General features: G+C 45.3%; 1 protein-coding gene across 1 annotated transcript in view; it reads right to left on the bottom strand.

Moving 5' to 3' along the window:
• Nucleotides 1–18,829, bottom strand: part of LOC132400744 (CUB and sushi domain-containing protein 1-like) — a 2,029,389-nt gene extending 2,010,560 nt beyond the window's left edge. Inside the window, exon 1 of the mRNA XM_059982042.1 lies at nt 18,004–18,829. Coding sequence (XP_059838025.1) covers nt 18,004–18,190 — 187 coding nt within the window. The 5' untranslated portion in view covers nt 18,191–18,829. The remainder of the gene's footprint in view (nt 1–18,003) is intronic.
• Between the last annotated feature and the right edge of the window lie 1,423 nt (nt 18,830–20,252).

The raw sequence follows: 20,252 nt of genomic DNA, 5'->3' as shown, positions 1-20,252 counted from the left end.
CCTCCGCTCTGTCTGCCACACCAGACAGGATCTCCCGGTTGCCACCCACTTCAACTCTGCTTGACATTCCCATTCGGGTATGTCCATACATGGCCTCCTCTACTGCCATGATGAGGCTAAACTCAGGTTGGAGGAGCAACACCTCATATACCGTCTGGGTAGTCTCCAGCCCCTTGGTATTAACATCGAATTCTCCAACTTCCAGTAATTTCTTCCCTCTCCCTTCCCCCATCCCACTGTCACTCTGTCTCCTCTTCTAGCTGCCTATCACCTCTCTCATGATTCTGCCTTCTTCTATTACCCATAGTGCTTTTCCCTTAGATTCCTTCTTCATCTCTCCAGCCTATCCCCTCCTTGCTTCCCCTCACCTACCCCTTGATCTTTCCTCTGATTGGTTTTCTACCTTTCCACCACCTTCTTTATGGGGCCCCTGCCCCCTCCTTCTTCAGTCCTGACGAAGGGTCTCGGCCCGAAACTTTGACTGCTCATTTCAGTGGATGCTGCCCAACCTGCTGAGTTCATCCAGCTTGTTTGTACGTGTTGAATAGAGGAGCCATGCTGTGCAAGTGCAAAGATTCTTGAAGATGACAACAGAGGTGAATAATGAGGTTAAGAATGCATGAATGTTGCTGGCCTTCATTCGTCAGAGAAACGAAGACAAGAGCAGAGAGGTTATGCTTTAATTTCATGAAATGTTGGTCAGACCTCAGCTGGTGTACTGGGCACAATTCTGGTCACCACACTATAGAAAAGATGCAATAGTGCTAAAGAGGTGCAAGAGAAGAGGATATTCACTGGGATATTGCCTGGGGTGGAAGATTTTATTTCTGAGGAGAGACTGGAGGGGCTAGGTCTGTTCTACCTCGAGGTAGAAGAGGAGAAATGATTGAGGTATCTAATGGTATATGGGGGTTATATCTGGCTGTTAAAACAAAATCATCACACCATCTTAATGTTTTCTTCCCCAGGCAGTTAATCTGATAAACCTTTTAGTTATCCCCCACCCCTCTCTATTTATTACATCAGTCTGTAAACACTTAAAATTATTTTTATAATGTTATTTATATTGTAAGTACATGCTAGTATTTATGTATTTATGCACATTTTATTTCATATCCATACTTTAACCTCTAACTTTATTCTATATAACTTTTTAATCCTCTTTTCTTTATAATTGTTGAATGTTGTTTTTGTTGCTTATCAGACACACCATGACCAATACAACACAGCAAATTCCTAATGCATGTAAAGGTATATGGAGAATAAATTTCTTCCTTGATCGTTGATTCTTGATAGAGTAAACTGCAAAAAAATCCCTTTTCTAATAAGCATATAACCAGGGGACAAAGATTGAGGATAAGAGGTAAGAAATTTAGAGGAGATTTGAGGACTACCTTTTTTCACCCAGATAGTGATGAGTTTCTTGGACATACTCCTGAAGAGAGTGTTGGAAACAGAGTATTGAAGATGCATCTCAGCAAACATTTACAGTAAATGACTTAGACAATGATGCCCTTGGGCCATGTACAAGAATATGGGATTCAAAGTTCAAAAAGTTCAAAGTAAATATATTATCAAAATATAAGTATGTCACCATGTATTACCACAAGATTCATTTTCTTGCAGGCATTCATCAGAAAATCAAGAAATACAATAGAATCATTGGAACACTGCACACAAGGACTGAGAAACAACCAATTTGCAAAAGAAAACAAGCTGTACAAATGCTAAAAATAAAACAATAAATAAATAATGGATAGATAAACAAATAGATAAGTGAGCAGTTAATACTGAGAACGCGAGTTGTAGAGTCCTTGAAAATGAGTCCACAGGTTGTGGGATCAGTTCGGAGCTGAGTTGGGTGAAGTTGTCCACGCCATTTCAGAACTCTGTTGGTTGTCAGGTAATAACTGTTCCCGAACCTGGTGGCGAAGGATCTAAGTCTCCTGTACCTCCTGCCCGATGTTAGGAGCAAGAAGAGAGCATGGCTTGGATCATGGTGATCCTGTGTGATAGATACTGCGTTCTTGTGTTCATGCTCCATGAAAATGTGTTCAATAGTGGGGAGAGATTTTCCTGTAATGGGATGGGCTGTATCCACCAATCATTGGTGTCTCCCTTCCTTCTATTATTCCCCCTGTGTACCAGGGGCATTGCAGACGTAGTTGTTGAGGATCCCCACAATCTCTTTGACATACTACTGTCAGGTAGGAGATACTGGAGCATCAGGATTAGAACTGCCAGACTGCGTAATAGCTTCTTCCTGCAGGCTGTGAGATTAATGAATACCCTGCCACCTCTGATTTCTCATCACCAGGCAGTGAGCTGTTTACGGTACACTGTATTGTTTATTTTTCCCTGCACTGAATGCATTTTGAATTACTGTTTATTTATTTATTTATGATAACATACTGGCTTACGTGCTGTGTGTTATGTCCTGTGGGTGTACCATGGTTTATTTGTTTGTATATATGTATAGCCAGACAACAAAAACCTTGAACCTGAACTTGTCAATTATTGGTTTTCTGTTCATTGGAATGGGTTCCCATTGTTTGGCATGGACAAGATGGGCTGAATGGTCTAATTCAATACTATATCCACACTGTACGATTCAGTTAAAAATAAGTAGCTCCCTGTATCTTCACAGCACCTTGAATTGGCCTTAGAATTTACTCACCAGCAATATTAAAACCATAAAGTTTGTCACATGCCAAAAATGCTAATGATTTCTGAATCAAGTTAATCCCATCTGACTGGCAGAGGAAAGACTTTGGCCTTCAGGGAGGTTTAGTTTACAAACCAGAAATCTTCAGATTTAACCCCGGTCTCCATCCGGTCTGCTAATGTGTGGCAGAATTCAGAGAGCGGCTTACTCACTACTGCCACCCAGTGACCCATGCTGGAAAGTGTTTGGATGAAGAGGCCTGTCAGCTCAGCCCCTGTCTCCCCCGGGGTAGACAAACTAAATGGCATATACAACAGCCTAAAATCCTGAAACCGAAAGCCACACTTGCTGCTGACTCTGATGAGTCCTGAGAAGGACTGAGAAGGACCCACCTCTTTCCAAAAAGTGGGTCAAGTTCTACTCAAATCAGCAGGTAAAATCTCTGTTTTAATGGTGAAGTGCAATTCATCCAGGCATGGAGGTCAAATATAATGAGCAAAGTGCATTTAATCATAGGATATTTGGCAACGTAAATATACAGAGGGATCATGAGGTACAGACTCACACAATAGTGACCGCACAAGTAGACAGGTTGGTAAAAAAGGCAGATGACACACTGGCATTCATTGTGTACAAGTCAGGAGGCCAAGCTGCAACTTTATAAAACTGGTTAGGCTGCACTCAGAGTAATGTGTGCAGCACTGGTCACTCCATTACAGGAAGGATGTGGAGGTTTTGGAGTAGGTGCAAAACAATTTCACCAGGATGCTGCCTGGATTAGAGGGTATGAGCTAAGGAGAGGTTGGACAAACTTGGGTCATTTTCTCTAGAGTGGCAGAAGCTGAGGGAAGACCTGATAAAGGTTTAGAGAATTATGAAAGGTATTGATATGACGGCCAGTCAGAATCTGGTCATCGCAGTTTGAGTTCTTCATGGCTGGGCCATCAGCCTGACTATCTTCAGCTGCTTCAGTGATGACTCTCCATCCACCACAACGTTAGAAGTGGGAATGTTTGCTGATGGATCCACACTGCTCAATTCTAGTTACGGCTCCTTCAAAAACGGAGTAGCCCATAAACATGAGCAGCTGGACGTGGACAACATACAGGATTGGGCAATATCCGCACCACAGGAGTGCCATGTAGTATCTGCCTCCAATAGCAAGGATCCTTTACAACTACCCTCAACATCCCATGACATGACTATCACTGAGTTTACATCCTGAGCAGCCACCATTGGCCAAAAACTCAACGGGGTCAGACTCGGTTCAAAGTAAATTTATTATCAAAATACGTAAGTGTCCCCATGTACTACCCTAACGTTCATTTCTTTCAGGCGTTCACAGTAGAACAAAGAAATACAATAGAATCAATGAAGAGCTACGCACAAACTACAACTGACAAATAACCATTGTGCAAAAGAAAACAAACTGTGAAAATAAAAAAAATAAAATTATGTACAAATAATACTGAGAACATGAGTTGTACAGTCCTTGAAAGTGAGCCCATAAGTTGTAGAATCAGTTCAGAGTTGAGGTGAGTGAAATTAGGCACAATACGAAGAAGTATTGTGACTGTAGGAACAAGTCACAGGCTGGGCATTTTGTGGTAAGTGACTCGGCTCCTGGTAATCCAACGCCTTTCCATCATCTCTACAAATGAGGATTGTGATAAATTTTGTGTGAGTTGCTCTGGATATCCAGCATCTGCAGAATCTCTTGCAACTGTGAAGCACTTTGAGAAGAGAAAACAAAAAGTGACCTGTAAAGTTATTCTGTCTCTTTCTCTGGACATCAGAGATTCAGATTTAGATTAATTTTTGACATGTATATCAAAACATACAGGGAAATGCATTGTTTACATTAACTACAAACACACTCAAATGGGGCACCCCTCAAGCATTGCCACACATTCTAGTGCCAAAATAGCATGCCCACGAAGCTTGGCAGAACAACACAGATTCAGGATTCGAGATTGTTTTATGTCATTTCCACTACACAAATGTAAAGAATGATATAATCATTGCTCTGAATCCGATGCAGCACAAAAGCACAATTACACCATAGATGAAGAGCACCATAATAAAAAACACAATAAATTTCAATGTGTAAGATAGCTTATATATGTAGATTGATTGCATGTCCATAAAGTGATGGTAGGCACAGGAGTGTCTGTACACAAAATGACTGACAGTTTCCTCTTCTCAAAGTGCTTCATAGTTGCAAGAGATTTTGCAAGTTCTGGAAATCCAGAGCAACACACACATGCTGAAGGAACTGAGCAGGTCAAGCAGCATCTTAAAATGAAGCTCACAGACAATTATTCAGACCACTCCCAACTGTGATCAGACCAGGCCATTGGACCCATGGATTCACCATTGTTTCATCCAAAGAGAAACAACGGGTGACAATCCTCAGCCATGAAATGGCAGATAGGCTGGTGGCATGAGTAGACAGAATGGTGAAGAGAGCTTTGTGACACTGGCCTTTATCAGTCCAGGACATGATGTTGCAGATGCCCAAGTGATTGGTGAGGCTGCATTTTTAATATTGTGTTCTGTTTTGGTCACTGTGTTGAAGAAAAGATAGCATGAATCTCAAAAGAGTGCAGAGGAGATCTACAAGGATGTTGCTGGGACTCGGGAGACTAAGTTATGGAGAGAATTTGGGCAGGCTTTCTACACTTTATTCCTTGAAGTGTAGAAGACGGAGGAGTGATGTTTTGAGCTGTATAAATTATGAAGAACATAGATAGGGTCAATACTCACAGTCTTTTTCCCAGGTTTGGTGAATCAAGAATTGGGGACGTAGGTTTAAGGAGAGAAGGGAGAGATTTAGCGTGAATCTGAGAGGCAGCCTTTTCACCCAGAGTGTAGTCAGTACATGGAATAAACTGCCAGAGGAAGTGGTTGAGGAAGGTACATTAACAACATTTAAAAAGCACTTGGAGGGCTACATGGATACAAAAGGTTTATGAGTCAAACATGGGAAAATGGAACTAGCTTGGATGGAAATCCTGGTTGGCATGGACTAGATGGGCCAAAGGGCCTGTTTATGTGCTGCATGGTGCAGTGATTCAATTACTCTATGAACCATCAAGAAACAACTATGGGCAGTGGATACAGAATGAAAGATTTGGGAACATGTACTGTTCTATTGGTTGTTTGAAGGTCTGTGCCCCAGAATTAGCCGGACCTTCACCTGTGCTGTCCGAGTACAACACTGACAGTTGTCCAACAATGTGGAAAGTTATCCGGGTATGCCCTACACACACAAAGAAGTGGTCCAAAAAGGGAGCAATTCACAATGAGCAATAACAATGAGAGGGATCGTGAGAACAATCCCAGGAATGAAAGGGTTAACATATGAGGAGTGGTTGGGGCTCTGAGCCTATATTCTTTGGAGTTTGGAAGAATGAGGAGGGATCTCATTGAAACCTATCAAGTATTGAACAGCCTATATAGAATGAATAAGAGAGGATTCCTATATTGGGAGAGTCTGGGACCAGAAGGCACAACCGCGGAATATAAGGACATGAGGAGGAACTTCTTTAGCCAGGGGGTGATGAGTCTGTGGGATTCACTGCCACAGACAGCTGTAAAGGACAAGTCATTGAGTATACTTAAAGCAGAGATTGCTAAGTTCTTGATTAATATGGATATCAAAGGATACAGGGAGAAAGCAGAAGAATGGGGTTGTGAGGGGTAATAAATCAGCTATGATGGAACCGTGGAGCAGATTCGAAGGGTTGAATGGCCTAATTCTGCTCCTATGCTTGTAGTCTTATGGTCTTTACCAGAGGCAAACCAATCAAAAAAGAATATCTGACAAGCTGTTTGAAATTTTATATCAATAGTCTTCAGTGTTGATATTATTTATGCAGACTATTTCCAAACAGAAAACTTGCTGACACATTTCATAATTCAAATTTAGTTCTATACCTTTGGTCCCCAACTGAGGCTGATGTGGTATCCTCTAAAAATATCTTTGCCGGTGACTCTCATCAGCAATGCATCGAGGCCAGATTATTTCTGATGCTACAGAGGAGGAAATGGATTCTTGGAGACACAAGTTAGACTTACACATACAGACTGGCAGATGGGTAATAGACCCCTACTGCCTTAATGCACTCAGGAGCAAACACAGCACTTTAAACGTCAGGTTCAGAATCAGATTTATTATTTTATTTTATTTAGAGATACAGTGCAGAACAGGTTCTTCCAGCACAATAAGTCCAAAACCCCACCTATTTAACCCTCGCTTAATCTATATGTTAATTATACATCTTTGGAATATGCGAGGAAACTAGAGTACCCACAGAAAACCCATGCATTCATGGGGAGGAACGTACAAACTCCTTACAGATGGCATTGGAATTGAACTATGAACTCTAACACCAAGAGCTGTAATAGCATCTCTCCAACCACTACACTACCTTGGCGCCAAAATTATCATTGCCATAAATAGTGAAATTGTTGTTTTGTGGCAACAGTACAGTGCAATATATAAAATATAGATAAATTACAATAAGAAATATATATAGTTCTATAGAATTATATACACTGCATATTTACTGTAAATTAATAGTACAAAATGAGAGGGAAAAAATAGAGGTAGTGTTCAGTTCTTTAAGTAGTCAAGCTGATAAGAGACTGAGCCTCACCAGATAACCAGCTACTCCTGCTTCCTGATGAAGGGTCTCAGCCTGAAACATTGACTGTTCATTCCTCTCCATAGATGCTGCCTGACCTGCTGAGTTCCTCCAGTACTTCACCTATTTCTCCAGGCTATGCTCCTCACCAAAGAAATGTCAGTCTTATTTCAAATGCCAGGTCAAAGGAGGAGATGATTCGATCAAATTGTCACTCACAAAATAGAAGGGAAAATTAGAATCAAGCAAATATCTCAGCTATCTAATGTCCTGCAAAACAAGTGTTGGATCCAATTGTTTAATTGTCTTTTTCTTAACAGTTTAACAATTATCGGCTTATCTTTTAAGTAGCCTTTATATACATAACAATTTAATATGCCTCAAGTGACATTATAAAGTATAATTCTGTAAATGTCTTTATTCTTCCATTATGGGGATGAGTGTTTTCTCATTGGCTTATTTTGATTGTTGCACTGATTATGTATATTCTAATTGGATTGTTATCTATGGGATCTTCTGATCTTTAGATATGAACTTTGCTGTTTTGTGCTAGGTACAATCAAGTAGTAGTGACCATCCTGTTCCTGTTCTCTTTGTTCTATCAACTCTTAATAACATTATCAAGAAGCAGCAAGTTGTATTGCTCGTTCCTAACTCCTAATTGTCACAACAGATAAGTGCATCAAGATCACTGTATCTGAAATGTGCTGGTATCATTAAGTAACCTCAGTCAGGTTTAAGAAACCTATCGTGCCCTGATTAAAATTAGTACACCGTATTGCATGGGGAATCCAGGCACGTTCTTGGAGAAGGACATCACTGGCTTTTTCAATTTCATGAGCAGAGGAGATTTACCAGGATGCTACCTGTCCAGAAAACATATCTTATGAGGATAGGTTGAGTGAGCTGGGGAGAAATGGCAGATGAGGGGTGATTTGATAGAAGTGTACAAGAGGATAAGTGGATAGCGAAAGACTTTCTCCAAAAATAAAATTGTTTAATAAGGGGAGCATAATTTTAGGGTGATTGGAGGAAAGTATAAGGGGAATATGAGAGGTGTATTGTTTACACAAAGACTGGTGGGTGTGTGGAACATGCTGCCAGGTGTGGTGGTAGGATAATGTGGGAGGGAAGGGTTGGATTTATCTTATTGTAGCTTAAAAAGTTGGCACAACATTGTGAGTGGAAGTTCATGTGCTGTATTGTACTGTTCTGTGTGCTATGTTCTGTACATATGCCAGTCACAAGGGCTAAGAGAAACAGTGAAGAGAGAAAGGAGTAAGGGAGAAAGGAATTTATCGGCACTCTCTCATGGCTAACCAGTGTTTAAACATTGACATGAAAGTTTGTCCTTTCTTTTCATGCGTCATGAAATAGAAATTTATATTTGCAAACTTGGTGAAATTGCATACTTATCTTTGGCAAACTGGTAAAACTGCTCAAATATTATACATTATTGCATAAAGCAAAAACCATATGGCAATAATATTTCAGTGTGAATATTTCACCAAGCAAAATTCCACAAAAAACTGGCCCTTCTCCTAGTACAGTCAAATCCAACATCCTTGTTCTTTTACAGTATTCTAAGTAAGACCATGAACACAAAAAAGTTGTATCACTGGACTTCTAAAAGCTTATTAGTTCTATGAATGAAGGGAGAAGTTCTTATCTCATCATGCACCTGTGTGGGCATTTTCATAATCCTTAATTTGTGAGCAATAATATCTGAATGCACTCTGTATGTGAGGATTTAGCACTGTTAACAAACTGATCTTTTTTTCTGAAGCAGTCTGGGAATGTGTAAGATCATACAAGCTTTTAAGTTTGCAAGGATGAGGAATTTGTTATCATCATGTCCTTTTCCAGGCATGAAATTAAGTGCCCAAAGTTGTCGCTAACACACATTCTACACCGGAAATCTGACACTGGCAAGACTGGCAAATTCAGAAAACTTAAACATGCATTGCATCCTTCGGAGATGAAATAATGGATTGACTGCCAATATGAAACTCAGTTTGTAAACTGCTCCTCTGATCAGTGAAAGACATTCGAGCAGGATTAGATCACCTAGCCCATAAAGTTTGCTCTGATTTATTATCCCTCTCAACCCCATTCTCCTTAGACACTTTGACTATCAACCTCCGTTTTAAATATACTCAATGACATGGCCTCTACAACCACTTGTGTCAATGAATTCCACAGATTCACCACTCTCTGGCTAAAGAAATTCTTCCTTATCTCTGTTCTAAATAGATGTTTTTCAAATCTGAGGCTGCCCCAATACGAAACGGTAGGATAGCCCAAACTTTCAAAAAATTGTCTGAATGTGAGGTCTGTGTAAGGACTTCAATTGAACAAAAGTATTCCCTTACTTCCCACCTGCCTCTCTCCTCCCACAAATTCATCCGTGCTCATTTAAAAACATTTTGGCCTAAGTTTGTTTTGAACAGCGAACTGAAAGAAAGAATAGTGAGGATAGAGTTAATACATGGTGATAATTGCTATTAATCAGAACAAAAGGATTGAAATCCACTTTACAGTTTATTAAAACATCAGTACATTGTGTACCATTTCGGTTTCTATTGTGTGCAGTTTTGGGAACCTGTAAATGGAAAGAAAGATTTAGCTAAGTTACAGAGAATGCAGAAAAGATTTTACAAGTATGCTGCCAGGACTTGAGGATCTGAGTTATAGCAAGAGGTTGGACAGGCTAGAATTTTATTCCTAGGCTAGGACTTCCGGATCTCTGTCCAAAACATTGAGTGATTTTTCCTTTCCATAGATACTGCTTAGCTTGCTGAGCTTCTCTGGCATTTTGCATTTGTTACTCTGGATTTCCAGCCTCTGCAGGGTCTCTTGTATCCATGACTTTATTTGATGTTACATAACAGATGGAAGCATGTATCAAACCATGAGGGGCATAGCTAGGGTGAAAGTGCACAGTCTTTTGCCCAGGAAAGGGGTACTAAAAATTAGAGTGTACACGTTTAAGGGGAGAGGGGAGAGATTTAAAAGGGACCTGAGGGGCAACTTATTCACATTGATGGTGGTCAGAATATGGAATGAACTGCAGAGGAAGTGGTTAAGGCAGGTACCATAACAACATAGGACAGCATAGTAACGTAACAGTTAATGTAACACTATTACAGCGCCAGTGACCCAGGTTCAATTCCTGCCACTGTCTGTAAAGAGTTTGTATGATCTCCCTGTGACCACATGGGTTTCATCTGGGTGCTCTGGCTTCCTTCCACATTCAAAAGAAGTCCAGGTTAGTAGATGCACTGATCACACGGGAGTAATTAGGAGGTGCTGCTCATTGGACAGTAAGACCTGTGATGCTGCATCTCTAAATAAAAAAAAACATTTGAAAGACATTTGGACAGGTACATGGATAGGAGAGGATAGGAGAGGATTAGAGGGAGACTGACTAAACACAGGCAAGTGGGTCCAGATGAAACAGGCATTCTGTTCGTATTCAGATGGGCTGAGTGGCCTGTTTCCATGCTGTATGACTCTATGACTCTAGCTACCTGACTGGCCCTCATACTGGACAGACATGATCATGTTTTGATTTTGGAATGTCCAGTCAGAGTCTTTTTTTAAGTGGCTGTTTGTGTCATCCTGGACAAAATGGGCCACTGTGTTCGACTGCCGATCATTTGCCTGCTCCCACTGTTGTGGCTAATTTCAGGTGGGACACCCTCTCTAACCACATCTGAAGGCAAGTATGTGTTTGCTTCTTGCACTACGTAAAAGCGACATGGTCAAAAACAGGTGATTATGAATAAGAAAGCAAAACTATGCAGGGCCTGTGCGGTATTGCATTGAATGCCAGTTTAACCTTTATATGAATAATTTATTCTCTCCACATTCACTTGCAATGTGAAGTCAAAGCAGTAAACCTTCCCAGTTGGTTAAATATGTAATTCCAAGAGCAGATTGTATTCTGGTGTGTGTAATTCTCCCCGTTACAGAAAGGATATGGAGGCTCTGGAGAAGTTACAGGTGTTTTACAATATCCCCATTTGTACCTTTTAACTATCTCTATAAAGCTCAGATGCAAAGATGGAGTGGTAGAGCAAGGACTCAATGGAGAATGTTAAGCATAATACAGACCCTTTGGGCCACAATGTTGTGCCGATGTTTTAACCTACTTCGAGGTCAATCTAAACCTTCCCTCCCCCAAAGCCCTTCAGCTTCTTTAAATGCCCTAACGCATCTGCCTCTGCCACCACCCCAGCAGAATGTTCCATGCACCCACTATTTTCTGCGCCCTGGTATTAACCATTTTCACCCTGAGAAAAAGTCTCTGGCTGCCCACTTGATCTTTGTGTCTTGTACTCAAGTCACCTCTCACCCTCGGCGTAGTGTTCAGCACCGATACAGTGGGTTGAAGTACCTGTTCTGTGTCCCACGTTCCATGAAAAGCAGTTTATTTCTTAGAGATACAGCACAGAATAGGCCCTCCCAGCCCTTTGAGCCATACTGCTCAGCAACCTCCCTCCCTCCCGCTGACACCCCAATTTAACTCAAGCCTAATCACGGGACAATTTGTAATGACCAATTAACTTTCTAACTGGTCAGTCTTTGGACTGTGGAAGGAAACCGAAGCACCCAGAGGGAACCCACACCTTCACAGATGGCGACGGAATTGAACTCTGAATTCTGACACCCTGAGCCGTAACAGCATTGTGCTAACCGTGGCGCCCCAAAGTATTGAACTGTCCTGAACCCCACACAATGACCCAAATGAACAGAGTTGCATTAAATTCACTGCCCAAGGCTCAGCAGGCAGCAGGCGCACATTCCATCAGCCACGGGCCGCAGCTCACACACCGCGCCTATCCCAGACTCAGAGTCGTGGCTGCTGATGCCTCAGACAGCTCACCAAGCGTAGGGCACATGTCTTTTATTTACAAAAATAAACTTATTACAAATTCAAAGCACTCTATTAATGCACAATCACATTACAAAGAAAAACCAGAGAAATCATAAGTAACATAGACGAAACTAACACATTCCCATCCACAGCAAGGATGGCATTTACCCCCAGTGGTCCCAGAACGCCTCTGTGCTACCTGTCGACACCGCATGTATTGTTTCCACAGCTACCCTGGCACAGACATACCCTCTGAAAATTGCCAGGCAGTCAGCCTGGCCAAACTGTCTGCTGCCCACCTCCAGGACCCACTGATAGCCCCAGGAGCAGGTTGGGGTCACGTCAGGGCTATGTTCCTGTAGGGGGGGGGCAAGATACAAGGAACTCTGCTTTACCTGGAAGCAGGCATGCTATGTCAAAACTAATGCTGAGGAGATATTCCTCATGCAAACCATCCTTTTATTCACCTCTCAGCCATGCTAAGATTCAAGGTTCAAGGTTGTTCCATGTCATTTCCTTTACACGAGTGTAAAGGAGAACAAAATAACTATTTCTCTGGCTCTGGTGCAGCACAAAAGTACACAATAAGAAACATACCAGAATAATAGTAAAAACATAATAAATATAAATACATAAAATAGCTTCTCTACGTATATTGATTGCATGTCCACAAAGTGATGCGAGACACAGGAATGTCCATACATAAGGTGACTGACAGTAAATGGTAAAGTAGTGGTGGTTGGTGGTTGGGGGTGTGGGGGAGATGCTGATCACCCGTACTGCTTGGGGAAAGTCACTGTTTTTGAGTCCCACAGTCCTGGCTGTGTAGGCTTCTCGCTGTTGGGAGTGGGATAAACACTGCATGAGAAGGACAAACCAGCCACACTGAAATCCAGCACGACCCTGTCCTGAATGTAGGCAGACAATACTGAGGATGAAGACGTGAACTCCACGGGTCAGGCAGCACTTGTGCAGGGTTCGGGAAAATCAACACCCATCAACACACACAAGATACGGGAGAGCTCAGCAGGACGGGCAGCATCAGTGGAAACAAATAAACAGTTGATATTTCAGGCTGAGGTGCTACACCAGGACCCTTTATCGGCCTGAAACAGCGACTGTTTATTCCCGTCCATAGATGCTGCCTGACCTGCTGAGTTCACCCAGCATGTTGTGTGTGTTGTTCAGAACTTGCAGAATCTCTTTTTTGTTTGTGATCAACTGTCTCTGTGCCTCTGGCAGTGCCGCTCAACCCACTGAGTTCCTCGGTTCCCCTGGTAGTGGTGTGAGTGAATGGGGTTAGAGTTCAGTGGGTGGGTGGCTGTGTGTGTGTGTGTGTGTGGGGAGGGGGGGTCAAGCACAGAACAGGATGGGTGTATGTGAGGGTGGATTATGGGGATGAGTGAGAGTGGGTATGTGTGTATTTCTACATGTGTATGTGTGTGGTGTGAGTGTAGGTGTGTGAGGGGGTACCAGTGGGTGTGAAGATCTGGGTGCGTTTGAATGGGTGTTTCGTGTGGGTGTGTGTCTATATATGTGTGGGTGTATGTGTGTGTGTGGGGGGGGGTGTGGGTGTTCATGAGTTGTGACAGTGCTAACTGGGGAGTGAAATAACACAAATACTGAAATGTACTATGAAATGTCCGTACTGTGAGCATGCACGTCGCCACATGCGTTAGCGGTGTAAGTTGGCTGGGGGTGGTGAATGTTTGTGTGTGGGTGCGTATGGGGAGAGGGGGTGGTAGGTATCGGTGTAACTAGTAAAAAGAAAACAACCGTTGCTGGACAGCCAAACAACTCGCCTTCTGGCTGCATCCCTCACCAGTCGGGCCCTACGGTGGCAGAGCGGGGGCAGCATGGGTCATCCTCCGTCTCCGGACACCGAAACCCACCTGCCCTGCACAGTGGAGCCGGCCCGAACTTGCTGCCGACACATCCTGGACGCGGACTATCTCCCGGCTCCGGACGACAAAGTCGAGCCCCTTGTTGGGCGGACGGAGCAGGACTAGTCCGGTGGCCGAGGAGCCAGGCTCGGGACCAGTTCCCTGCACCTTGCAGGAAACGACGTACTTCTGCCACCCACCGTAGGATCTTCGCCAGGGTAAACACACAGTGGGTCGGAGAGCATCCGAACCTTACGGTCCCAGCACCTCCCTGGCAGCGGGCTTCCGCACACTCGTGGAGGCAGACAGTCGGGTGCGAGGCCGGTCGGCCTTCCTGCCCCGACCATCGGTCGAATGGACATACGCCGTCCTTGTAAGGGATGGTACAGTGATTAACTCTGCGCACAGTAAAATCTATACTCATTCACACAGACTGTACTGGCACACAGCCAGCTCCACCTAACCCCCCCCCCCCCATACACACATACATGCACACTCATATAAGCACACACACACGCATTGGGTTGTCCCAAACGGGCACGCGCTCAGTGGCATACACACAGACACACGCAGACATAAATCACACACAGAACGTCAGGCAAAAAGATACACACAAGCTCACGCCTCCACACATACACCCATTCACGCATATATATTGACACACGATGGGGTTTTTTAAGAGCCTCTTAGATAGGTACATGGAGCTTGGGAAACAGAGGGCTGTGCGCTAGGGAAATGCTGGGCAATCTCTAAAGAAGGTTACACGGCCGGCACAGCATTGTGGGCCGAAGGGCCGGTAATGTGCTGAAAATTTCTATGTTCTATGTTCACACATACACACAGACTCACATACACATACGTTCACGTACAAACTTAGACATCAACATTGACATTCACGCACAGCCACAGACACACGCAGAGCCACGCGCGCGCACACATACATGCACTACCACACAAACACAGGCACACTCCCTCTCACACACACTGGCTACCACAGACTCATTTCACACCAAGTCTCGGGTTCGTGAGTGAAGAGAGAACTCAAAGCGAAAACACCACCCGTACCCGTGAGGAAAGTAACCGGGAGAGCGCCGACCCCGAGACTTAGCTCCTGTCCATTTCTAATGAGATCCACACTGTTGCTTCGGTATTGTTTATCTCTGTCGAGTGAAAAAGACTCCTGCCTCGAAACTCCTGTTCTCTGCCAGCAAGTGAAAACTCGCCCCCGAGAAGCGAGTCATTTTCTAAAAAAAAACAGCGCAGCTCTCGAATTATTAGCAAGCCCGGATCACTCCCTATGAAGCCGCTTCCAGGAGGGAAGAGAGACGCTTGCTGCCAACATCCTTACAAAAAGCGCCTTTTCCTGATCAAGGCGACATCCCCAAAGGAGGAGAGACACGGGAGGTGGCGGTCCAATATCACAGTTCGCTCCGGGAGCCCGCGGCGCCTCTGCTCCTTCCACGGAACGAGATGGGGTCTCGCGCGTCAGAATTAGGGGGACAGGCGCCTGGGGAGTCTGAGGAGATTTGGTATGTCACCAACAACTCGAGCAAATTTTCGCAGATGTACCGCAAAGAGCATTCTGACTGGTTGCATCACTGCATGGTTTGGAGCACAGGATCGGAAATAGCCGCAGAAAGTTGCGAACTCAGCCGGCCTCCCCAGCATCCAGCGCATCCTCCAGAGGCGATGCCTCAAGAAGGCTGTATCTGTCATTAAGAACCCTGTCACCCAGGATATGCCCTTGACCCATTGCTACCACCGATGAGGAGGTACTAGAGTTTGAGCCACACACTCAACGTTTCAGGAGCAGCTTCTTCCTCTCCGCCATCAGATTTCCAAATGGACAATGAACCCGTGAACACCACTTCACTATTTTTCTCCCTTTTTGCGCGATTGTAATTTATAGTTATTATGTATTGCACTGTACTGCTGGCACAAAACAACAAATTGCATGACACACGTCAGTGATATTCAACCTGATTCTCATTCGATTAGCAAGTCCCCGAACCCCCGTACTGAAACAGGCGCCCTGCGAAACACCCACACTCCGAACACCGAGCGCAAGAGCCGGATTCGGTGGCTGTAAGCAGCGAGGAGGCCGGGGTTGGGGGGGGGGGGCAGAGCAGGTCCGCCTCACACTTTAGAACCAGACCATATCGGTCAGCTGTGGGGTCAACACCCCAACTCTCTTGTCCACTCTGACCCCGTGTGGGGCTGTAGGAACTAAACGCGAACCGAGCACATGGGAGCAAGAGCAGAGGAAGTTGCCGACTCTTTCTGAACGCAGACACACTGGACTCGGTCCCGCGCCGGGGTGAAGTCCACAGGGCGCAGAAACCACGTGTGTGTTTCCATCGCTCCCCACTTCCCCAAGCCAAACACTCGCTCAGACCAACACTATGATAGCCCATCTACCCTTCGCCCCCGTTCTTAACCCTTCCTCTCCAGCCCCTCCTGGTCCCACTGTTCACTCCATTCCAATCTGTACCTCCAATCCTCCCTCCAGGTTACAAACGCAACTCCTGTCACGCCACCCTCATCCTTACCATAACACCAGAGCATCACCCCTCATACGTCATCCCTCCCCACATCGTCAGCCTCCGTTCCACTCTCCACCCCTCACCCCATCTCCATCCTTCACCGCTCTTCACCCACAGCTCCCCTGTCTCCAACATCATTCCTCATCTTCGCACACTCCTCATCCGCTTCTCTCACCCTCACTCTCATTCCACCTTACACCTCACCCCTCACCCATACACTTCTCATTCTTGCCTCTCGCTCCTACCCTCACACTCATCCTTCATCCCTCCCCTCACTGTCACACTCAACCCTGCATCCTTCACCCATAGACCCCTCAACCTTTACCCCTTCCCCCAACCTCGCTCCCTCATGTATATTCCTCATCCTCATACCTCTCCTCAACCTCACTCATCCCTCACCCATCCTCCATTTACCCCATATCCACACACTTATAATCCTCATCACTCACCTCCATCCCTCACTGTCACCATCTTTCTTCACTCCTCACACTCATTCCTCAAACTCATCCCTCACACTCACTCCTCACTCTCACTCCTCATATTTACTCCTCACACTCATCTTTCACACTCCTCACACTCACTGCTCTCACACACACTCACCACACAGCCTCACACTCACCTTTCACACTCATTTCTCACACTGACTCCTCATACTCACCTTTCACACACATTTCTCACATGCACTCCTCACATTCACCCTTCATACTCACCTTGCACACTCACCCCTCACACTCACACACTCCTCTCTCACTGCTCATTCTCACTCCACTCTCACTCCTCACACTCACCTCTCACGCTCACCTCTCACTTCACACACTCACCCCTCACAGTTCTCACATACACTCCTCACACTCACAAATTGCCATACATTCATCCCTCATCCTTCACACTCACTCATACTCACGCCTCACACTCACCCCTCACAGTCTCCCCTTATACTCACTCCCCACACCCCTCACACTCGCCTCTCACATTAACCATTCGCCCCTCATCTCCACACCTCCACCCTCACTACTACTCCATATCTGTCCTCACCCTCCACCGTCACTCTTCACCCCTTCACCCTCCACCCTCTTGTCCTCCCCTACACCGCACCTCCTCAGCTCTCCCCCCTGCACCTTCCCGAGTTCCGGACCCCTGCTTCAGCTCCGATCCCGCAGAAACGGGCTGTGTGTCGGGTCTCGGGAGTTGCGCGGCGCCAGTATTTCGATGACATGTCGGGGGCAGCGGAAGACGCGCAGGGGACCAAGGCCAGCTCTCTCACCGGGTCCGGTTCGGCTCCCCTCCGCACAGAGTTGAACACCAACAGAGAGAGAGAGAGAATCCCACAAACTACCTGCCTTCCTCCCCTCCAGCGAGATACACATGTGGTAAGATCACTTACCGCCGTCTGCAGCCGTCAGTCCGATATAGCAGAACAGCAGCAGAAACCTCAGCGCTGTCCCGGCCGTCATCTCCATCCAAGGGCTGAAAGCTTTCATTCCAACACGTACAGATCCGGCTTCACTGAGCGGCAGCGGGCGGACCGTGGTGAAGGAACCAGGTCTTCTGCCGACCCGCTGACATAGCATGCATTGGACAGGAGGTTAGACACCAGCGCAGAGGAGAGAGATCGCTAACGCCTCGGTGAAATCCTGCGGAACGCAATCCTGTTGCAAATCCCGAGAGAGAGAAAGGCAAACTGCGATGTGTGTGTGTGTGAGTGTGTGTGTGTGTGTGTGTGTGTGTGTGTGTGTGTGTGTGTGTGTGTGTGTGTGTGCGTGTGTGTGCGTGTGTGTGTGTGTGTATGTGTGTGTATGTTTGTGTGTGTGTTTGTGTGCGCGCGCGTGTGTGCGTGTACGTGCCTGTGTGTGTGCAAGAGAGTGTGTATGTGTGCGTGTGTATGTGTGTGTGTGCGTGAGAGAGAAAGAGAAAGAGAGAGGGGGGAGAGGGAGAGAGAGAGAGAGAAAGAGAAAGAGAGAGAGAGAGGGAGAGAGAGAGAGAGAGAAAGGCAGCAAAGCAAAGCCAAGCTCCAGTTCGGCAGCTCCAGTGAGTTGGACTCGACCAATTCAACACGCACAGGGGATACGGCTTCCTCGGGCAAACTCACCCCAGCCCGGATCTGTCTGGCACACACACACTCGCACTCCCTCTCCCCACACGCTTCATGTAATGCAAGACACGCCGGGGCTTCTCGAGGGGGGACCCCTTCCCCGTGGGAGCCTAGACTATCTTCCACACAGATCCTAACGGGTTCCTTTTCCTATAAATACACTATATATCCAATAACTACAAATCTCCCCAAATTTCAAAGTTTGAATGAAGAAATAAAAACAACAAACTGGGGCGAGAATCAAACTTTATGAATTTATGTTTTTATTACCGAGGAATTTATAGATCACAAACGTGTTATATGCATCAGACTTGAAACTGATGTGAGAAATGCTTCATCGTGAATTCTTGGAAATCACTTAATCGCGCCCAGGTGCAGTGCTGAAAAGGACAGCTCCTGACTCACGTGTGAATTACGTTCAGATTCCAGTCTGCCCGCTGTTGGAACAATTCAGAGGCCGTGTTCTGAAAGAAACCCCCTGTGTACAGTTGGTAAAACTCCCACTCGAGAGCAGATGGGTGCGAGCTTAGAGAGGGGATGGAGGGGAAAACCATGAAACTTGCGCCGCGCGTTTGAGAAAATGCGCAATAGATATAACTTGGCCCTAAAAGCAAATGCGTAACGTTGCTGCCATCTAGCGGTAGCGGGAAGCCGATTGCTGCGGTCTGTCCCAGCCCTGTCCCAGTGATAAAACACTGCACGTGTTTGGCATCTCGACTGCCTCCGTAAGCGGTCCCGGACGTCACTCGGACGATGTTCAGGAAATTCGCTGACGGCAGAGCCAACCCTGCGTTTTGGTGATTCGGTTAAGGTCGCCGGTGCTGGGTCCGTTGTTGCTTATCATCAACATCAACGATTTGGATGAAACTGTAGTAAACTGGATCAGCAAATTTGCGGATGACACCAGGATTCGGGACGTAGTGGACAGCAAGGAAGGCTATCAAAGCTTGCAGAGGAATCTGAACCAGCTTGAAAAAAGGACTAAAAATAGCACATGAAATTAAATGCAGACAAGTGTTGCACTTTGGGAGGTCAAACCAGGGTAACACTTACACGGTGAACAGTAGGTTACTGAGGAGTGCGGTAGAACAAAGGGATCTGGGAATACAGATCCATAATTCCTTGGAAGTGGCGTCACAGGTGGAAAGGGTCATTAATAAATCTCTTGGCGCGTGGTCCTTCATGAATCAAAGTATTGAGTGCAGGAATTGGGATGTTGTGTTGAAGTTGTTTAAGATGTTGGTGAAGCCTAATTTGAAGTTTTATGTGCAGTTTTGGTCACCTACCTATAGGAAGGAGAACAGAGGAAATTTACAAGGACGTTGCCTGGACTTAAGGCCCTGGGTTATAGGGGAAGGTTGAATAGGTTCGGTCTTTATTCCTTCGAACTTTGAAGAATGATGGGAGATCTGATAGAGGTATACAAAATTATGAGGGTATAAAAATAGAGTAAATTCAAGCAGGTGTATTCCAGAGGTTGGGTGAGACTACAACTAGAGGTCATGGGTTAAGGGTGAAAGATGAAATATTTAAGGGTATCT

The sequence above is a fragment of the Hypanus sabinus genome, chromosome 10, assembly GCF_030144855.1.
Source record: "Hypanus sabinus isolate sHypSab1 chromosome 10, sHypSab1.hap1, whole genome shotgun sequence".
Taxonomy (NCBI): domain Eukaryota; kingdom Metazoa; phylum Chordata; class Chondrichthyes; order Myliobatiformes; family Dasyatidae; genus Hypanus; species Hypanus sabinus.
The sequence above is the reverse complement of the archived record's forward strand: the minus strand, read 5'-3'. Positions and strand labels throughout refer to the sequence as shown.